Genomic DNA, 21,536 nt, shown 5'->3' on the forward strand with positions numbered 1-21,536 from the left:
GTGTGTGTGTGTGTCTGTGTGTGAAAGAGTGTGTGTCGGAGTTAGCGTCTTCCACATGAGCTTCAGAGTGGGTGGGTGTTGGGTCAATAACCCTCATGAGAGCAAACCGAATCACAAGTTCCTCTACATGTGATGAAGTGTGAGAAAGAGAGAGAGAGAGAGAGAGAGAGAGAGAGAGAGAGAGAGAGAGAGAGAGAGAGAGAGAGAGAGAGAGAGAGAGAGAGAGAGAGAGAGAGAGAGAGAGAGAGAGAGAGAGACCTTCATGGAGATCAAGAGTGGTTGGAGAGGGAACATCAGTCCTCAGACCACTAGAATCGATGCGTCAGATCAACTGCAGCTCTCTGAATGAGGACTGTGTGTGAAGTGCAGGACTTAAACCATCACAAATTAAACAGTTAGGAGGAGAGATCCTCCAGATTTTTCCAAACACAAGAGTTTTAAGTTGTATTGTATCATATGTAAAACCTTTTAAAAAAAGGCAGTACTAAATTGTACTTAATAAAAATAGTGGGTCCGAACTCAAATGGACCCTGTCACGATTTAAACGACAGGGTCAGTGTTAGCATCGTGCTAACACTGACCCTCACTATCCGAGCTGCACCATGGATCACGGTTCACCTCAGAAGGCGTGGCAGGGACGGTGGAACACGTTTAGAACAGCGGGAGTGGCTTGTGTGTTCAGAGAGCCGCAGCTTAGGGAGGCGGGGCAGGCAGGATCTAGGACAGAGCCGTTTTAGCTCCGTGTTCTGGGTGAGCGTTTTGTGACGCACTGCATGGCCTGGAACACACAGCTCCTTGAGATGGTGGAACGGAAAACAGGCCACAGACGCACAGATTCTGTGGTCTGGAAAGATCCGGAGACTCCGGAGTGAAAGCGACTTAGTTCTTTCAATTACATTAATCTAAAAAAATACAGAATGCATCCGAGTATCCATTTTAACCCAAATGAAATGCTAATAAACATAAACCTGAAATGTATTTTTTAGGTTGCTGTGTTTGAATGTTGTGAAATCATAATCACTAGGTAGTGTACGCTAACCGCCTTAGCAACGCTTTGCCTGTTCCCAACAACGGCCCCGAGCGGTCCTCAAATCACTGCGAAGCACGGCCTCTCGTGGCTTATTGCTTCAAGACCCACTGGCCTGTGAGAGGATGGACATGTGGCCGTGGCAGTGTGTGGCAGTGTGTGTGTGTGTGTGGGGGGGGGGGGTCTTCATCCTTGGAGATGGTCCCCGTAAGCCCTTCATCAGCGCTCTCCATGTGTACATTAAACATGTATGCATAGTGTCTTATGTATATAAGTGATGGATAATGTCTGATGACTCTGTAAATGTGTACACATCTCGTGTCGGCCATGGACGTTCACATCCATCTATCTGTCCATCTGGGCTCACTTAATGCTCTTGTGCATCCTTGTTCATGCACATATCTGCTTTTCGGTTCAGTGGTGATGAATATAACCATATACATATATATTATATAGATACACATGATATATCCAACAAATACAGTTTGACAGACTTTATCAGTGTGCTCGTTCCTGGATGAACTTTTCACTAGATAAGGGATGGCACCTCACCATCGACCGGAGAAGAGGTCAATAATTAATGTATCCAATGGTTATATGTTGATGATATGTTGATGAATATTGCTCAATCATTCCTGCACAGTACCGAACAGATCATCATTTTATCCGACCTGATCAAGCCGTAACCTGATAAATCTAAATAAAGAATAAATATCAGCCGCTGTGATTGATCTAGCATCAATTGTGCCGATATTTAATGTGTTCTTTTTTATCATTTGCAAAAATAAATTAAAGAAATCAAGCAGTTATTCCTAAAAAGGCTTTACATTTTGTCTATGCATGAAACTGAAACTGAAAATGAAACTGCAATAATCGCAAAAACACCGAACACACACCACAGACAGACAGACACACACGCGCACACACACACACACACACACACACACACACACACACACACACACACACACACACACACACACACACACACACACACACACACACACACACACACACAGAGGGCGGGGGGACTCACTCCTTGATGTGTTTACGGCACGGCACCGAGTTCCTCATGCAGGTGCCGGTCAGCCTCTCCACGTCCTCCACGATGACGAAGGGCTTCTCCTCCAGCGTGACGATGGACAGGTGGTTGTCGTCCATCTCGGCGTCGCCAAACGAGTTGAAGCGCGGCCACACCGGGTACTTCAGGGTCAGACTGCGGTTGTCCAGCTTCCCCATCTAGCGGAGGACCACAGGGACACAGAATCAGCGCTGGCCCTGTTGCTGTTGGAGGGGGGGGGGTTGGTAGGTACACTTAGAGGGGGGGTCGTTCTTGGGGATCATAGACTAAACTCAATGTGGAGGTGGTGCCCGTGATGCAAGACTGTTCTGAGGATGGAGAATTGACTTCTTCAGAGCGTCATTGTTTGACGTTTCTTCTGCGACTAGCGAAGGGAACTACCCATATTTGGTACGTTGAGTGCGGGAAATAAATGTCCGCTTTGCAGAATAGTCTTTGGCCAAACGTCATACAATATTCAATGGGCAGTGATTGGTTTCCAAATATAGCCGCTGCTTTGTGTTGTTGAAAAAACCCAGCCAGCCAATCAGAGGGAGACTCTTGCTCACAAAAACATGTTCTTCTCTGAGAAAAAAACTTTTGATTAGAAATCGGTTTCCATTGCTCCGCAGAATGCTACACTTTCCTTGTAACTTTAGTTTCGACCCTTTGGTAGTCTTAACCACAAACCACCTTTGGGCCGTTATAGAAACTACATGTTCGTCTCTACCGAAAACCACCTATAGGTCGTTAAAGGAACTACATGTTCGTCTCTACCGAAAACCACCTATAGGTCGTTCAAGGAACTACATGTTAGAGTCTCTACCGTAAACCACCTATAGGTCGTTATAGGAACTACACGTTGGTCTCTACTGTAAACCACCTATAGTTTGTGATAGGAACTATGTGTTAGTGTCTTCCACATGAGCTTCATTGCTGCCTCTTGGTTAGGATGGAATAGGCTGGGAGGGTCTTACTGCAGCTGAAGATTTTCAGCCGCCCAATTATCCCTGAAAGCAGCAAGGGAGATGCAAGAGGAAGTCAAGAACCAACCAATTGAACTCAAGGTGGGATTGAACTAGATGTATGTGACATGTTACACATACAGAACATGGATACAAGAAAGGCTTTAAAAAAAGGAAAGGAGAAAGGAAAAGAGAAAGGAATGATGGAATGATGGCAACGCTTTTCAGTCAATTATTCAGCTGGATTTCTGGAGCTATAAAGTTGCTGCACCCTTTATGGATGCTTTTTATAAAAGTATGTGTGTGAGTGTGTCTGTGCGAGTGCGTCAGTGTGAGTCTGTATGCGAGTGTGTGTGTGTGTGTGTGTGTGTGTGTGTGTGTGTGTGTGTGTGTGTGTGTGTGTGTGTGTGTGTGTGTGTGTGTTTGTGTGTGTGCGCTGCGTGTGTGTGAAGAAAGGAGACAGATGCAGTCGTTGAGGGTTTACTCAAACTATCAATTGTTAATGTTCACCCTCAACCCCTCGTCTCTCTTCCTCCCTCTCCTCCCTCATCGCTCCACCCCTCTCCCACCCCTCGCCCCCCTCTCTTTCATCCACCACCCGCACCCTCTCTCTCCGTCTCTCCGTCGCTGTAACTTCAGCTACTAAGCAACTCTTTAGAGTGCAGTCAATAGTTCTAGCAGAATAGAGTGGGAATCATTGAACCCTGTAGCGACACATACAACCTTGAACACACACACACACACACACACACACACACACACACACACACACACACACACACACACACACACACACACACACACACACACACACACTCACATTCGTCAACTCTGGAAGAACCGGAGGAGTGGCATTCAGCTTTTATACGTGAGCTCGTTGCAGACAGACAATATCATCCTAATTGTGGACAACAACCAGCCATACACAGGCTGTGTATCTGACTTCAAGACACAGACACAGAAAGGCAGCGGGGGAATCGAAGGACTCCATGGCAAGCTTGGAGGCAGCAACAAAAGTGGGGAAGTGTACGGAATTGAAAGGGCATGAAAGGACACTGACGGCTGAACGGCGTGCGGACCACCTTTGCAGCATGGGGGCCCGGCTGCCTTGACAGAAGCGCACCTCATTAAATCACACACACATACCCACCACGACACGCACACACCAGAACAAGTCATTAAACGGTTAGTGAAGAGGTGGCAGTGAAATTAGCATTTTAATTTAGCTTTTTCTTGCAGCGCGCCCAATCTGAAGCACTGTCGCATGCTCACTGTGTGTGTGTGTGTGTGTGTGTGTGTGTGTGTGTGTGTGTGTGTGTGTGTGTGTGTGTGTGTTTGTGTGTGTGTGTTTGTGTCTGTGTGGCATGCCGTGTGCTTCTGTGTCTATGTGATTGTGTGTCTGTTTGTGTGTGTGTGTGTTTGTGAATGTGTCTGTGTGATTGTGCATGTGTATGTGTGTGTGATTGCGTGTGTGTGTGTATTTGTGATTGGGTGCATTTGTGTGTTTGTGTATGTGCGATTATTTGTATGTGTATATGTGTTTGTGTGTGTGTGTATGACCTTCACGTCCTCAGGGAGAGACTTCATTTGTATCTCTGCCTAAATCCAGCTGTTTCAAATTTCACAAGTGGGTACTTGTCTGTTAATGTGTGTGTGTGTGTGTGTGTGTGTATGTGTGTGTGCGTGCATGCATGTTTGTTTCTGAAAATGTGTGCATATCTTTGTGTTCGTGTGCGTTAAAGGCCCCGTGCATACGTGTGTGTGTTTGTGCGTTCATGCACATGTGTGCACACGCTTGATTGCATGTGTGTGTGTGTGTGTTTGTGTGTGCGTGAGTGAGTTTGTGCCTATGTGTGTAGTCATCAGCCATCAGGGAAGCTTGAAGGAGGGATCGGTGAAGGGATATGTTTGTGTGTGTGTGTGGGGGGCTGCAGGTGTTCTCTGCATGATGAGATCATATCCACCGAGATGAGAGGAATGGCCTCCTCTTACTAATGCTAACCAGTCTCAGGAGTGAAGCAGGAGCTGTGAAGCCACAGTTGAGACATAGCGATAGCATTCGTTGTTCTAATTCTTAAGTACAGACATTTTTGTGATCAGCCGAATGCGGCACCACAAGCTCTGAATATGTATGCATGAATATATACAAAAAAAACATTTGACAATTGTGGCAACACTGCTCCAAAAAGCTAAATTGCATTGGAGGACACAAAAATAACAAGATATCAGAACTCCTACTTGGTAAGAACATATACAACAAGAAACCTACAACTCATGACAGAAAGGAAGGGATCTACCAATCTGGTCTCACAGACAAAACAGTTTCTCACCACAATTGATCGATTCCTGACCTTATGGAAGATAAGGTTTCCAAAAAGGAGATGGTGAAGAATATATTCTGAAGGAAGGAGCTGACTGCAGCAGCTTGGTGTACATTCTCTCTCTCTCTCACTAAAGGACAGGGGGGATATGAATTAATGCTCTTTATCAATCAAGCATGCAGAACTTAAGAAAATGTGTTTGTGTGTGTAATTATTTGTGCATCTTTCGGCCATGAAGCTCTTCAGTCCGACACAAACAAAGCTAAACTGTCTGCCTTTTACTGCTTTCACTCCAACTGCAGCGCACTGCAGACACACACACAAACACACTCACACAAGCACACACACACATTCGGTTCTATTCCCCTCTGTGCAGAAGCACTGGTTAGCACGGGTAGGGTGACGGGAGGTGGGGTGTCAATCGATTTCAAACACGCTGTTCACAGGAACACACTTAGGCTCCACCCAGCACAACACACACACACACACACACACACACACACACAGTTTACTCGGTGTGCGTGTGTGTTCGCGTGTGTGTGGGTGTGTGTGGTTGTGGCATACAAAGTATGAGCTTGTATGACGCATTGATTGACAGGATTGATTGTGGATAGGTAGACTGGAAACCAAACAAAAATAAACAAATGTGTGTGCAGAAACACACACACACACACACACACACACACACAAACACACGAAGAAATACACACACACGCACACACACACACACACACACGAAGAAACACACACCCACAAACACACACACACACTACAGGGAGCATGTCCACCAGGCTCCCACCAGCGGGCTTCGGGGGGGGGTCCGGAGGTCTGACTAACAGGGCTGGAGGTGTTTGCTCTGATCAGAACAGGAATCACAGATGAAGATGGAGAGAAGCCAGAGATCCACAATGGAGCCGGGGCAGGGTGGAGACCAGGGTGTATAAACAGTTAGGGTAAAAAACGACAAAGGAAGAAAGAACGAAAGCAAAGAGACGAAGGAAAGAAGCAAAATGTAACATGTGTTATATGACATTTCCCCCCCAGGTAATGTAATATATTGTTCGCTTTTTTTTAATCCTTGGGTTCATCATCGACCGCGAATAAGAAGTCAGCTCTGAGTCTACCACAAGATGTCTTAATTACACTCATTCTGCTGAATGAGCTGCATGAGCGAAAGGTGTTGGTTCAGTGGAAACTACGCAGGACTGGCTCATGTGTATCCATCTCCCCCCCCCCCCCCCCGTCTCCATGGGCTGAGACACATGGGGTAATAAAGCCAGCATCAGGTCGCGAGACAGAAGGTATGAAGATGCATGGCCACCATTTAAAGTCCATTCCACGTTGACGGAAAACCCTTAGGCCCTTTATAAAGACCATCATTTATACATGCGGCGGCTGCGTTATATCCAAACCTCATCTCGGAGTAATTGTAATATTATTTGAGGGTGTGAATACTGCGGGGTTATTTTGCCAACATCCTTTGTTCTTTATTGAGTGTGACTTTCAACAGGAAGTACAAAGGAAGGGGCAGGAGAGGCTCATTCTCTTCATGAACCGAGGTCTTTATTCCCAGACGCGTTCTGCCGGGACCTCGATTACACATTCATTAGCAGCGGCCGGCAGACGCCTTGCCTTTTTGAAACAATGGAGAACATTACCGTGACTTTAATGTCGCACCTCCCTTTGTGACTCCTTGGCCAAGGGCCACGGAGCCACTCTGGGACTCTGGCTCATACAGGAAGCAGCTGAGGGGCTTCCAGAGACATACTCTAAACGATTAAACATTCAAATATACAGTCACATACATTCTGGTGTAGACGGCCATTGGCCACGCATGCAGACAATAAAAACACAATATATATGTTTTTTTTTGTTCAATGCAAACATTGATCAATTTTCGTTGGCAGTGCTAAGGTCGAAACTGAGATGGCTGTGCGATTAATAAGAGAACAAAGAATTGCAATACATATATTATTCACTGTGTTACCTTCTAGCTTTTCTGGAACAGAGATATTTGCACATACACACACAACAACACACACACACACACGCACACACACACACACACGCACACACACAGAGACATGCACACACACAAAAACAAAAAGTCGTCAACTCTGGATGAACCTGAGAGTGTCTTTGAACTTTTAGCGTGAACTAGTTTTCCGACGCAATATCATACACAAACTCAGACACACACACACACACACGTTGCCCTACCTTCTCCCACTCCCTCTCCTTGTTGAGCACGATCACCACCAGCTTTGGATTCTGCTGGTAGCCGTCCTCGGTGAAGGACAGGTCGCGGCCGTCCCAGGTCACGTTCAACATGAACCTGTGGGGGAGAGCGAGGGGCAAGGGAGCATGGGACAGACAGAGACAGAGAGAGAGAGAGAGAGAGAGAGAGAGAGAGAGAGAGAGAGAGAGAGAGAGAGAGAGAGAGAGAGAGAGAGAGAGAGAGAGAGAGAGAGAGAGAATCAGTCCCTGGATCCACAATGAGGACTTGACCATAATATTAATAATAATAATGACATTAGCAGGTGGCTACTCATGTCACATATTTTGCATGGATGAGTTATATTTTGCCGCTAGTTCATCTTATTTTTGTGGTCAAACGGACACATGACTGTGGAATAGGAGCACATCGTACGCACCCTACACAGACACACACATACACACACACACACACACACACACACACACACACACACACACACACACACACACACACGAGTGACCTACATGGCAGGTCACATTAGCCAAGATGGAGGGCATCTGCAAGATATTCTTAGGACTCGCAAGACTCCCACATTAATCATCAACACCCATCCACTCTCTCCCTCTCCCTCTCTCTCTCCCTCTCATAACTTTAGTATTAGTTGTGAGGTCTGCATACTGGAGAGAACGCATATTCTCAATTTCTAATTTGACTCCTAATTTGTGTGCGTGCATGCATTCTTGTAACCCTATTACTGGAATCCAATGTATAGGCCAAGGCTTCTCTATATCCCACAGCGGGTCAATCAGACCTATATGTGCAATGTGGAGCTGTGCTTTTGGGTCATGCTGTACTTTTTAAGCCCTTTTGCTGTCAAATGAACTATTTATATTTCACGCCTCACACTGCAATCTGTGCGACCGTGTGTGTGTGTGTGTGTGTGTGTGTGTGTGGGAAGTGACTGTGCGTGCGTGCGTGTGTGTGTGTGTGTGTGTGTGTGTGTGTGTGTGTGTGTGTGTGTGTGTGTGTGTGTGTGTGTGTGTGTGTGTGTGTGTGTGTGTGTGTGTGTGTGTGTGTGTGTGTGTGTGTGTGTGTGTGTGTGTGTGTGTGTGTGTAGTGACCGTGTGCGTGTGTCTGTGTGTTTTTTGTGCGTGTGTCTGTGTGTCAAGTGACCGTGTGTGCGTGTGTCTGTGTGCTTGCGTATGAAGTGACTGTGTGTGTGTGTGTGTGTGTCTATGTATTTGTGTGTGTGAAGTGACCGTAAGTGCGTGTGTCTGTGTGTGTGTGTGAAGTGACTATGTGTGTGCATGCGCGTGTGTAAGTGTGAAGTGACCATGTGTGCAGAGACGCAGCCTTGTCCAAAATATGCATAGTTGGAAGGGCGGCAACGAACAGCAGAATGAGAAGTTCGTCCCCTCTGGTGTAATTGGTACGGGGGGAGGGGGGGGGGGCATTGAGGAAGGTTGGGGGTTAGAATCTGATGGGACTGCCATTGCCCAAGAGAGAAGAAGAAAGCCTTTTGATTGGTGGATTGATCTCCCTATAGGTGTTAACACCCCCCGAATGGAGGGTCTATAGGGTCGATACCTCCTTATCAAACACACACATACACAAACAGTCACACAAGTATACACTCTAATAAAGTTGTTGCACACACACGCATACACACACACGCGTTGACAAAGACACAAACGCACACAAGTTGCTGCACTGAACCCAATTACCGAAGACTACAGTATAGAAAGCAGCCCCTTCGATCAATACTGGTGGCAGGGCTGCTCTCTCGGACCGCAGCCCACTTATCTTTAGAGGAAACACACTCTTAAACTCACTCACACACACACACACACACACACACACACACACACACACACACACACACACACACACACACACACACACACACACACACACACACACACACACACACACACACACACACACACACACACAGCCTCAGACGCTTTGTCTCCATCTCACACACAGCGAAATGCACCCTCACTTTGGTATGATTAACTCCCCCTCTTCCCTGCGGCCCCAGCCCAGGCCAGGCGCCGGAGGTATTTGTCAAGACTGACAGTATCACAGAGGGGTCTGTGAGAGCCGAGGGAACTTATGTTACGGGGCCCGCGAGGAGCCCGGCTGCATTGGGGCCGCGGACCACCGCCATAAATAACCGCCACACATATTGTGGCGGGTCGTCTTAAAAAAGTCACTGGGAGGTCTGTTGCGGCCCCCCTCTCCGATGAGTCACACTCGGACTACTGGGATCGGACAGCCCGACATTGAAGTATCGTACGGACGGTAGTTTCGTCCAATCGTCTGTCGTCGATTGGGCGAATGACAGATGACGTGATCTCTGATTGGTAGTCCTGGAAACAGTTATTGCGGTACTATTCTGCAAAGTGCTGACATATTTAAGCCAAGGCTCCCGGAAACCACCGGACAGAAAGGCTGAACTACTCATGGAAAAGACACCGGCTGCAGTGCTTTCTGGCGCCTGCATGCGGCCGATTATTCCCTCTCCTCGTCGGAGACCATTCAAGGAAGGCGCAGGCGCTGGGAAACATAAAAGGGCCCTTAAGGTTTCCCTGTTCTGACCCATTTGGTTTGACAGAGTGGAAGTGCAACAGGAGATCCTGCTGTCTGTCTCTCGTCATCACCGTCACCGACTCGTGCGCAACATGTGGCCCCTTATATAAGGCCTGGAGCTTTGGCATCATCACGTATAATGATATCTGCGGTCATAAGTAATGCATTGAGTGAGATAGCACAGTTCTTGTCTTGAAAAACCATCTCTGTATCTCACATTTGTTATCGTCCAGATTTAAATTATTTGCTCAATAAAAAAAGCACAAAGATTTCTAAATGCATTAAATAATTGTTCATGTACACACTAGCTGGTGCATGTTGGTGCGTCATTGGTATGTGTGTGCACCACGGTATCGACTAAACTGGCTAAACCGCTATTTTCCGAGTTCTGCACCCGTAAGCACTAAACCACTGATACTGTGTACACTGTAATATGAAGTCATCTATATACCATCTGCTTCCACATCTGGAAACACAGCTGCCTTTGCCAATTGAGGAATCGACATAGCGCATAAGCATTTGTTGTGCAAACACCAAATGGGATTTTCAGCCTCAGAGTCACCTTTACGGTTGAGCCTCAGTGTTGATCAATCGCGTTGATGTCACACGCAAACTTAACCTTCAACCATCCTTGAACACAATGCACGAAGTAAAGTGCAAAAGATGCAAAAGTACAGCAAACGACAAGCGACGTCTGACCCAAGTAGTGCCCGACACGATCAGACGAATGCACTTTAACATCTAATTACTCGCGGGGAAACTGCTGTAAAGCCAGCGTAGCTCAGAACACAGAGACGACTTTTATTCCGAGTAGGACAAAGGGTTCACGTCCACGTTCAGATGCTTTCATTTCACCCAAGATCCCCCCTGGGACTCATACCTTCTAGTATATATGTCGTAACAACCTGATCCTCAGAACCTGAACTGCCCATATTGCTTCAAAAACCAAAAGTTCCCTTTCCTGCTTGACCCCAATAGCTGTGAAGGAGGCAGCCTATAACCACTATATTTCCTCCTCTGCACCTCATAAAAATACCTCTTGGTTCTCACCGAACCCGGGACATTTAGGGGGGGCTGACTCTTTTGCCTGAAGCATATAAAAATAAGTATGTCATAAACCTGCACTATCTAAGCTTTCTCATCTGCAGCCTCTAGTGGCCTGTGTTGCAACAACAGTTTTAGATGTTCAATTTTCCCACAGTGGGGGTGGGGGGGGGGGAGTGATATATACAGAGAGATTTTTCCCTATGAATCGAAATTATCTTCTTGAGTAACTAGCAGCAGTAGTAAAGTGCAAAGTGGAGGGTGGCACTCCGACTGCGTCAGGGCGGCTGGGCGACCAACGTCTACTAACCAGAAGTTTCAAATAAGCAAGAGAGAACTAAGGGGCCTTCTCAGAAGCTTTGAGCAGGCCAACATTATCTTTTGACACAAATTTGAGAGGCCATGTGGAGATGATGGTGAAAATGATATTCTGATCTGTAGATTGATAATCTAGTCTTATAAGCAGACAAGCTGGGTAAACTGGGTTCCATTTTCTTTCACTTCACACTGTTCGGACTAATCATATTGCTGGAGGAGGGATCTGTGAGTGTGTAATTGGCTAGCAAACAGCAAACTAGTCAGCTAGTTAAAAAGCCAGCCCTGGCTAACTTATCCCGGTAGGAAGATAAGCTAGAAAATCCTGTCCGGTCTCCAAGGTTGTGAGAAAACGTGTCTGTAAAGGCTTTAAATCAACACTGTGTAGGAATGCCATTATAGAAAAGACGCATTCATATCCATTTTCTGACATTTTTGTCCACTCGCGCAAATTACTTTCTCTATGCCAGTCTCTCCCCAGAAGCTCTGCTATACGTCTGGATCTCCGATACAACTGGCCCTAATTGGTGTTCGAACATGAGAGAAAGGGACTGACGTTCCAGGACATTGTTAGGCAATGGTTGGCTTTGTGTAGGTAGGGGTTTGTATGCATGTGGCTTCTCCGCCATGCTCCGATCACACTGCGTACAGTCCGCCCAACGCTCTGTAGGTTTTCATAAGTGGTGGGAAGACATGGGTGACAGGCAGAGCTTTTCATTGATCGGTCACAGTCGCCGACGAGAGATGAATCTCAAGAGGGAGCGTCGCAAGAGCATGTTACGCGTGTTTGTGTCTCTGTCCGTGTTTGTATGTGTGTGTCTTAAATAGGTATTAAATGTGTGTGTGCAGGGGAGACGTCCATCTGCCTCTGTCCGCACCCGGGCTCGATGCCCACCAAACAGGTGCAGCAGATAGGGGGTTGCTAGGAGACGGGGCACACATAGGTGGGACCAGGTACGAGTGGCCGACGACTAGAAGCAACCCTGAGCCACCGGCACCGAGCTCCTTCCAAATGTGGCGACGAGTTTCAGTGTGCAAACACCCACTCCTCATTATCCCTCTTATCAGTCCGTTCATCAGGGAGGAGGTGGTGGGGGCCGGGGAGGGGGAGGAGGGGGAGGAGGGGGAGGAAGAGGGAGTGGGGAAAGGAAGAAGAGCCATAGTAAGTGAAATAGAAAGCGGGAAACAGAGATTGGATGAATAGTAGAGAGGCAAGGAGAGAGAGAAGGAAAAGGAGATGCAGCCACTCATGGTAAAGATATAAATAACGTATGTGTATGTTTGAATGCACGCATACGTGCGTGTGAGTGCGCGCGTGCATGTGGTGTGGGTTTTTGTCCTGCGTGAGACATGTACTGCAGTGGAAACGGAAGACTCCCCTTATGATGAATTCCTCCGTTTTTATTGCTTACCCTGCGGCACAACCTGCAAGTTTGAAATCTTAAAGAAGACAGACTTATACTCTCCCTGCATCATATCAGCAGCAGATAGGGAGGGTTGTGTGGATGGAAGGCTAGAGCAAAAGGAATAAACAAACCAAAGATCTAACCAGACCACACCAGGCAAGGGCCCTGGGGGGACTGTTGATGTGGAAATATTGAAGTATCAAAGATTCTCACAAATGTGTTCGGCGATAATTTCGGATCCATCCCCCGACTGCGCGAAAAAACACAAAAGACGAGCGCGCCAATGCGTGCGAGATAAAAAAGAGACGAGATGAAACGACCACGGAGGCCTCACCAGATAGAATCATTCCGCTGAGGTACTCAGCCATAGCACCAATGACTAACAAAACTGTGGGTTCTGTCTGTGTATATATTATATGCAATGTATCCAAATAAAAGACGGGTCTCTCAATCGAATATGGCTCTAAAATCGTGCAATAATTAGGCACTCAATACAATAACTACGCGTTGGCTGATCGCCATGCAAGAAACGTGTGGGTAGAAGTCACACACTGTTTGTGTGTTTGTTTCTGGGTCTTCTGAATAGCTTGATAATATTTGTTTGATTCTAGATCTATATAATGTAAAAGGTTAATTTGGTTGTTGCCACAATACAAAGTGTGTGTGAGAGCGAGAGTGAGAGAGAGCAAGAGAGAGTAGGAGAGAAGGAATGAGAGAGCGAGAGTTTGGTTAGGGTTCTTTTAATGCATCTATAGTTATATCGATACCTCTCCTCTCCTCTCTTTGCAAAGTGCCTATATTTGGCTTTACACTGCATAGATGACAGCTCCTCCCTGGTCTCTATACTATGTGTGAGTGAATGTGCGAGTGAGTGAGTAAGAATATGAGTGAGTGAATGAGTATGTGTGTGTGCTTGCGCATCCAAACCGAATTTCGACCCTCGTATATCTGGGCGAGAAAACTATAATTACCTGTCAGAACAAACTACAGTCACCAAACACGCACACACACACACACACACGCATCCGCACGCACACACACACACACACACACCCGCACGCACATACACACACACACACACACACATTGTGATGAATAAGTGCTCAGGTCTGTTAAAGACCTACTGTTTGGCACAGGTCAGTGAGAAACACACTGTAAATCTGTCATGGCACAACACACTCCTGCAAGGAGCTATTTATCTTTTAACCCAAAGCCCTACACAAAAGCAGAAAGCACAACACACACACACACACACACACACACGCACACACACACACGCACACGCACACACACACACGCACACACACGCACACACGCACAAACCCACCCAACCACACACCTGCTTTTTCAGAGGGTGCCAAATTTATCACTTGGTCAGATTGCTGCACTGCTGGCAGGCTCCATTTTGCTCTCTGTTTATCATCCATCTTTCACTTTTGTTTGATTTCCTGTTGCCCTTCTTTCTAGTTCTTGGGAAAATATATTCATGAAAGTTGCATGCGTCACTCTGTGTGTGTGTGTCCATGTGCCAAGGTCTAGCTTTTGTGCTGTATGGGTTTGTATATTTTTCCATTAAGCGTGTGTGTGTGTGAGTGTCTCTGTGTGTGTGCGCGAGCACATGTGAGTGTGCGTATGTGCGTGTGTACGTCGTGCATACTAGTGTTTGTGTGTGGATGCATGACTAAATTTGTCTCTAATCTAACTAGACTACAGTTCTTGATCCAACAACCGAGACTGGCTATCTGCCCTGACCTAGGCTCGACCAATCTGGTATGGTTATGTCCTGGGCTGGCTTTGAATCCGGATTGGCCCACCTCTATCACACAGAACGGAGACATCTGTGGCCACACATCACCTGGGCCATCACCTGGGTGGCCCATATCTGGCCCAGATACATGACGTGGCATCACCTGGGCCATCACCTAGACAATAACCTGCACCACCATCACGGCCATTACGTGGGCCACCACAGATAAAAAAAGACAGCTTTTCAGTGGCGAGTGCAGCCAGAGCTAGATCACTGTATGCAGTTTCCTGTATCGGCTTGAAGCACCGTGAAATTAACATTGTTATAGAAACAAGTTTTTTTTTTGATATATTAATGTTTCCTAATTATATCACATTTATATTCAGCTTGTGAAATCTCTTAGTGCGGTTTGCGTTCCGTCGTGGCGACATGATTAACTCGCTAATCTGAAAACCGATGGTGGAGAAAGTGAGAACAGAGACCCTCACACGTCAAGTGGACGGCGCGGAACGGGGGATTCCAAGGGCAATTAATGAGCTACATCAGAGGAGAGCCAAAACACAGAGACCTGTTGGTCATCACAACACTTCCAAGAATCGAACTCTGTGCCATAGGGGCGCCACGTTCAATCAAGATACAACCTGTCTGTTTAATTCCCCCGCCTACGTATTTTGTTCTTTACGGCGAGCGTCCGAGCATCCATCAGGATTTATCGACGCGGGAAACACACAGAGGGCATCAGCATGTGGCTCGAGTCCGCGTCTCGAGTCAAGACTCGTTTGGAATTAAATAGGAGGAGGACTCAAAGTAAATGAGCAACTTAAAGTGGCTGAAGGCAAGATTCAAGATTCTAGATTTTGATACTAAACAACCAAATATATTATGGATCCCCCCCCCCCCCCCGAAATAATCTGGGGAATCGATGACCATGATTGGTCAGAAATCTGCTAGGAGCTGTCTTAAATCAAAATGGTCTCATACATAGGCAAGCCGAGGCCACTAGAAACAGAGTCTCTCACAGAGCACTGCACTCATTAATATCTGACAAATGGCTGTCTTTTAAATATAAGGTATAAATAATATATCTTAAATCGTACCTACATCCCCTTTAAGCATTAGGTTACGCCATGGGAAATCAATCACACACTCTGTCACTGTCTTCCACTCATTCACTCTCACACACACACACACACACACACACACACACACACACACACACACACACACACACACACACACACACACACACACACACACACACACACACACACACACGCCCACCCCAACACACACAAAAAACCCAGCCCATCCCCCCCCGCCCCCCACACACACACACACACACACACACACACACACACACACACACACACACACACACCCCCCCCACTGGGGCGTGGTCTCTCCTTACTTGTGCAGGGCGCTGGGGGGCAGCTTGCTCCCGGGCTTCTCCCCCTGGGGGGCGTAGCAGGAAGTGCGCGTCTCGGGCACGTCTCCGTACTCGGCCAGCATGGCGGCGGCGGCCGACGCGATGACGCCCAGGCCGTCCCGGACGCGCGCCTCCAGGGGGTAGTCCCAGTCGTCGTAGGACACCGAGATCATGCCCGACGGGAACTCCTCGGGCGTGACCTCGGGGTTGCCGGTGGTGAGCGAGGGCACGATCCAGATGTAGCCGAAGCCCGTCAGGCCCAGGGAGCGCGCCTCCTCCAGGATGTAGAGAGCCTCGTCCTTGGAGCAGTACAGCAGCACCACGGGCGACTGCACCTTCTTCAGCATGATCTGCGAGCGACTGTCCTCCTCCACGGCGTCCAGGGTGATGATGTTCTGAAGGTCCCAGCCCACGAAGCTGGGCAAGGGGGGGGGGGGGGAGGGAGACACAGAGGGGGGTGAACGGGGGGGAGGGAGACACAGAGGGGGGTGAACGGGGGGGGGGAGACCTTTGACCGTCTATTCTGCAGACGGTGAGGTGGTACACGTTTACACTGTAATGGGGTGATGATGAGCACACTGAATTCTGTGAGGGATACGTCTTTTGGACTCCGCTACGTCTGGTCTGAAGATAGTAGCGAGGGGAACCGATTTGTGGATGTTTTCTCGTATTTGTTTTAGTGAGACCGGGGGTTTCCTCTCGCCTAGGGCCTCCCTAACCAATCACTAAGTAAGCGCAGGCATGACGTGTTTCACGAGAGTCCCTGCGGAAAGCTTTCCCTGTTGAACAAACATGCCGTTAAAGGGAGGGTGTTAAACACGCGTTTCATCATCAAGCTGGCGCCGATCAACTCGGTCTAACAACAAAAGACCGCTGATTGGATTGCGAACCAGAATCTCAACTCACTCACAAATGATATGGCTAATTCTATACGCTGCGTGTCTGGAGACGTGAAGGACATATTAGAATCAGACGCTACACTGTTATAAATGGTATGGAAGGTAGAGCGACAGTGCCATCGATAAGAATATACCATCTGCCAATTATCTACAACTGCAGGAGCTGCAATTTTTCAGAAAGGAGATGGAGTGTTAATACAGGATGCGTTAGTGTAGTTTTATCGTCTGGGGGGTTTGATAGAACGATCACATTAGGGCCTAATGGGCCATGATGTTTAGCATGCTAACCCAGATGAGGCAGTGAGGAAAAAATAAGGGAACAAAAAGGTCAAAATGAATGTTTTAACACAACAAGCCAGAACTAGTGCCCAGGGTTCAGTGGCTTCTGCGCAGTCGTTTGATTGCTAAAAGCTGCTCAGATTTTCCAATTGCATGTTCAGGGAGACAGGGCTCTACCCCATGAAACATTAGTGCCGTGAAACTATTAGGATTCAGGGCCTTTTTTTATGTAAGAATACAGCGCTGTCCTTAATATAACTCGGTGAGGGGGCGCGTTTGGGCCAGAAATACTAGTGAAGAAAGAACCAAGTGGTCTCAATATTTTCTCTGCTTCTTTCCTTGGGAGGTTTGCAACGATCAAATTGACTGTTTTAATCACATATGCCATGAAAGATTATTTTGGTGCGAAGAGAAATAGGTATCGAGTCACACCTGTGCAAGTGGGTTGCCATGGTATCCTATGGGTTTAAACAATTATCAGCAAACAAAAATACTTATATTTCTTGTCCTGGACAGATATCTGTACTTTATCGGAGCAACACTTTATGAGAAAAATATTTTCCAAGTGTCTAGTGCCCATTCCAATGCAACAACTATAAAATTTTATTTCCTGGTGATCACTTTAACAAAACGCTCATATGAACAGATAGCATAGCGAGATATTGAACTATTCATCTGTAGAAAATAACAATCAAAATGATCCTATTAATCGTATTAAAGAGACATGTCCTCTCTGATGGGAGAGAACATTTTCTCTTTGGCGAGATGGTGGTGCCGTCATCACAAAGAGAAGAAACAACGACAAACTATGAAGAAAGTACAGAGAATGTCTTCAAGCCAGCTAATAGTGATAGAGCCTTCCAAAGTGACATGTTACAACTAAAGCTAAAAACTCTTTTGAGCTTACAAAATATTAGTCAGGGACGTCAGTCCCTTTTGTTCTCGTTTTGTTTTTGGACTTCATTTAGTCTGTTATCTCTGGATAATAAATCTGAGGTAATAAGAAAAGGCCTAACTAAAAGCTATTTTCATTCAGAATACATATTGCCCTACATATTGCAAAATATGTGGAATATTATTTAAATTAGCAACTTATGTGAAAGGGAAAAGTTTGTTGACACTGTAACCGTATTAGTCAGTCGTCTGTCAACCAATGAGAAGAGAGAACCCTCTACAAATAGACCAGGCAGTCAGCCTTCTGTCCGGAGCACCACCCCGTAAAGGCCTTTTGTTACTCCTTCACCCAGTCATTAGGCAACGCTTGCCATGGTGAGCTGCTCCCACAAGTGCATGTGACCCACTTCAGTACTTTCCCTTAATGTTTTCATCTCGGTAATCGTATTACTTATGGTTCCTGAACCATTTAAGGTGAGGTTAAACTGCTAACTGTCAGCTTCCATGCGAGCGGGTGCGTTCCATACCAATCTGGCTTTTCCCTTTGTGAACGTGTGTTCTTTTTTACTCCGGGGTTCGGGGACTCGTTTTGGGGGAGATCAAGCATGGACTACGGAGTCATATCCGGCGAGCGTTCGGGAAAGCTTTGGCCATCGATCACCTGGCTGTTCCTGATCACAGACACAAACGGATGTTGGTCCTGGTTTAAATTGGTTGATCGCTCTGATTGATCCACTAGCATTGTCTCCCTTTGGCCGGTGTGGTGCTCTGATGAATATTCAAGTATTATTGGACATTTGCATTCCACGGAGGAATGTCTCAGACTCTTGCCCCTTTCGTTGGTTTATTGTACAGTTGTTATTCATTGCATGGCTCTTCTCAGTGACACATGAAGACACGAGAGCTAAATATAAACATGTCAACGAATAATTTTCTGCTGAGCGATGCGGCGAAGGGATTTCTGCTCGTCCGAATACCACGGATCGTACGGATTTGAGAGGAAGCCTCTCGAAGACGTCACACATGCAGGACGCTGCCGATGGCTCGGTCCCAGATAAAGGGGGAGGTTTAGGGTGAGCACTGAGCTGACCTGTTGTCCACCGTGGTCTTGAGGATGTTGATGAACTCCTGGTAGCCGGGGAACTTGGAGGTGACGATGGAGAAGATGTGCCAGTCGTACTCCTCCATGATGTTGAGCATCAGCAGCGCCTCCTGCTGGATGGAGGCACCAAACTGGAAGAACGTCGACTTGTCATCCTGAGAGAGCGAGAGCGAGAGCGCGAGAGAGAGAGAGAGAGAGAGAGAGTGAGTTTAAGTCAAGTCAGATCAGATGAGGAGGCACAATCCAAGTTCACCCAGAGCGTAACACTCACAATGATGACACACAACTAATCTCTGAATCCATGAACGGAAAGTAAGCGAAAGAGACACCAGAACCAGAAAGCATCAATACGCAACACTGAATGTGACATCATGTCAGGAATTAAGTCACATCTAATAAGGCAGCACCGCATTAACAACCTTGATACACACACATACACACACACACACACACACACACACACACACACACACACACACACACACACACACACACACACAAACTCACACACACAGGACCAAGAGTAATAAGCTTTGCACAGAGAGGAAGATACATGGATCGGAGCACAAGAGAAAATTCAATTAGGCCCAAATTGGATGGGAGCAGCGCAGACTACGCAGTGAGAACCACGCGGATCGGCTCTCTGGCGAACGCCGGTTCCATTCACTCCAGCCCACTCTATTAAATGTGACTCAGGATCATTTGCCACGCTCAATATGGCCAAGGCACGATGGGCATTTGGACCGCACACGAGAGCCACTATTACAGGCGGGTGAAATGCAACCAATCCCATTTGAATTCTGACTGATTAAGGCCAATTTCATTACTCGCGAGGATTCATTCTTAAGATGACCCATTATACGGTGTTGTAAGTTAGAGTCGGGAGAAAAATATGTCCGGCTTCACCCCAAAAGGATGCACACAAAGTACTCGGGAGTCCTTAGGACTGCGAGGATTGCTCTGCTATGCGTGCGCGTGCGTATATTTGTGCGTGGGCACGCGTGCATGCGAGCACACACACGCATCTGTGTATGTACAACACACGTGGCCGCTCGATTGAAAGGGCAGAAGCACAAACACGGCTTAACCTTTACCAACTTGCGCAGTGAAACAGTGATACTCTAGCGTAGCTAAAAATGCCACCGAGCAGTGAAAGCCGCGTGGGCCTGTGCCCTGAAATGCTGCTGCATGATACCAGAGGGAAGCGGAGAGAAGGGGAAGACAATGAAAAGAGAGCAATGAGAGAATGAGATTAGAGAGCAAACAAAGCTGGCTAGGAGCAGGGTCGGTTTCAAAGCGTACCGCGGTGCTGCTGTAACATCTTCCGACCCAATGTTCCCTCCCTGCCGTCTCGCTCCATAATGTGCACATCCACAATATACATACATACATACTTACACAACATATTGGTGGATAACACTGATTCTTTAAGGTTATCTCTCTGCCTTCATGTATTATTTGTATATGTGTGCTGGTGTCTGTGTGTATCTGCATGTGTATGTGTATGTGTATGTGTGTGTGTGTGTGTGTGTATGTGTGTGTGTGTGCGTGTGTTTGTCAGTGTGTGTCTGTGAAAACAGCTGTAATGGGCAAATGGGGCGGGGGTATATAGTGGGATCCTTCTCTGAGTATCTCTTAAGGGTTAGTTACCCCGTCACCGTGGCAACTTGATACTAAACTTGGCTCACGGCTTCCTTAGCAGGCAGGCAGGCAGGCAGACAGACAGACAGACAGACAATGAGCTGATCAACACAGTGGGAGGGTGATGTGGTCCCGGGTGCCTGAAGCCTGTCATGTTAGAGAAACAGCCAATGGCATCGCAGCTTATCCCACTGGAACACTGCAGTCTGTCTCTGTGCTTTACTCCCACCGCCACCCTCACCCTCAGCCTGGTCTGCTCTCCCCTCCACCACTCTCACACAGCCACCCACCCAGAACGCCGATCCACACACACACACACACACACACACACACACACACACACACACACACACACACACACACACACACACACACACACACACACACACACACACACACACACACACACACACACAAATAAGCACACACACCTGGCCACTTACACACATGACCATGTATGAGTCGAGAAGTTAGGGATTGTGTGGTGGGCTATAAATAGTCGTCCTCATATCCTCTTCTTCCGATAGCATCCAGCAGCATCCGATTTGACAGCACACACACACACACACACTCCAAAAAATACCCACACACACACCACAC

General features: G+C 47.2%; 1 protein-coding gene across 1 annotated transcript in view; it reads right to left on the reverse strand.

Moving 5' to 3' along the window:
* Positions 1–21,536, reverse strand: part of grin2aa (glutamate receptor, ionotropic, N-methyl D-aspartate 2A, a) — a 111,160-nt gene that overhangs the window by 25,013 nt on the left and 64,611 nt on the right. The window contains exons 3-6 of the mRNA XM_030347046.1: positions 19,284–19,450; positions 16,104–16,538; positions 7,594–7,708; positions 2,064–2,266 (exon numbers count right to left, since the gene is read on the reverse strand). Of these exons, the coding sequence (XP_030202906.1) occupies positions 2,064–2,266; positions 7,594–7,708; positions 16,104–16,538; positions 19,284–19,450 (920 nt within the window). The remainder of the gene's footprint in view (positions 1–2,063; positions 2,267–7,593; positions 7,709–16,103; positions 16,539–19,283; positions 19,451–21,536) is intronic.

This window comes from Gadus morhua, chromosome 2, assembly GCF_902167405.1.
Source record: "Gadus morhua chromosome 2, gadMor3.0, whole genome shotgun sequence".
NCBI lineage: Eukaryota > Metazoa > Chordata > Actinopteri > Gadiformes > Gadidae > Gadus > Gadus morhua.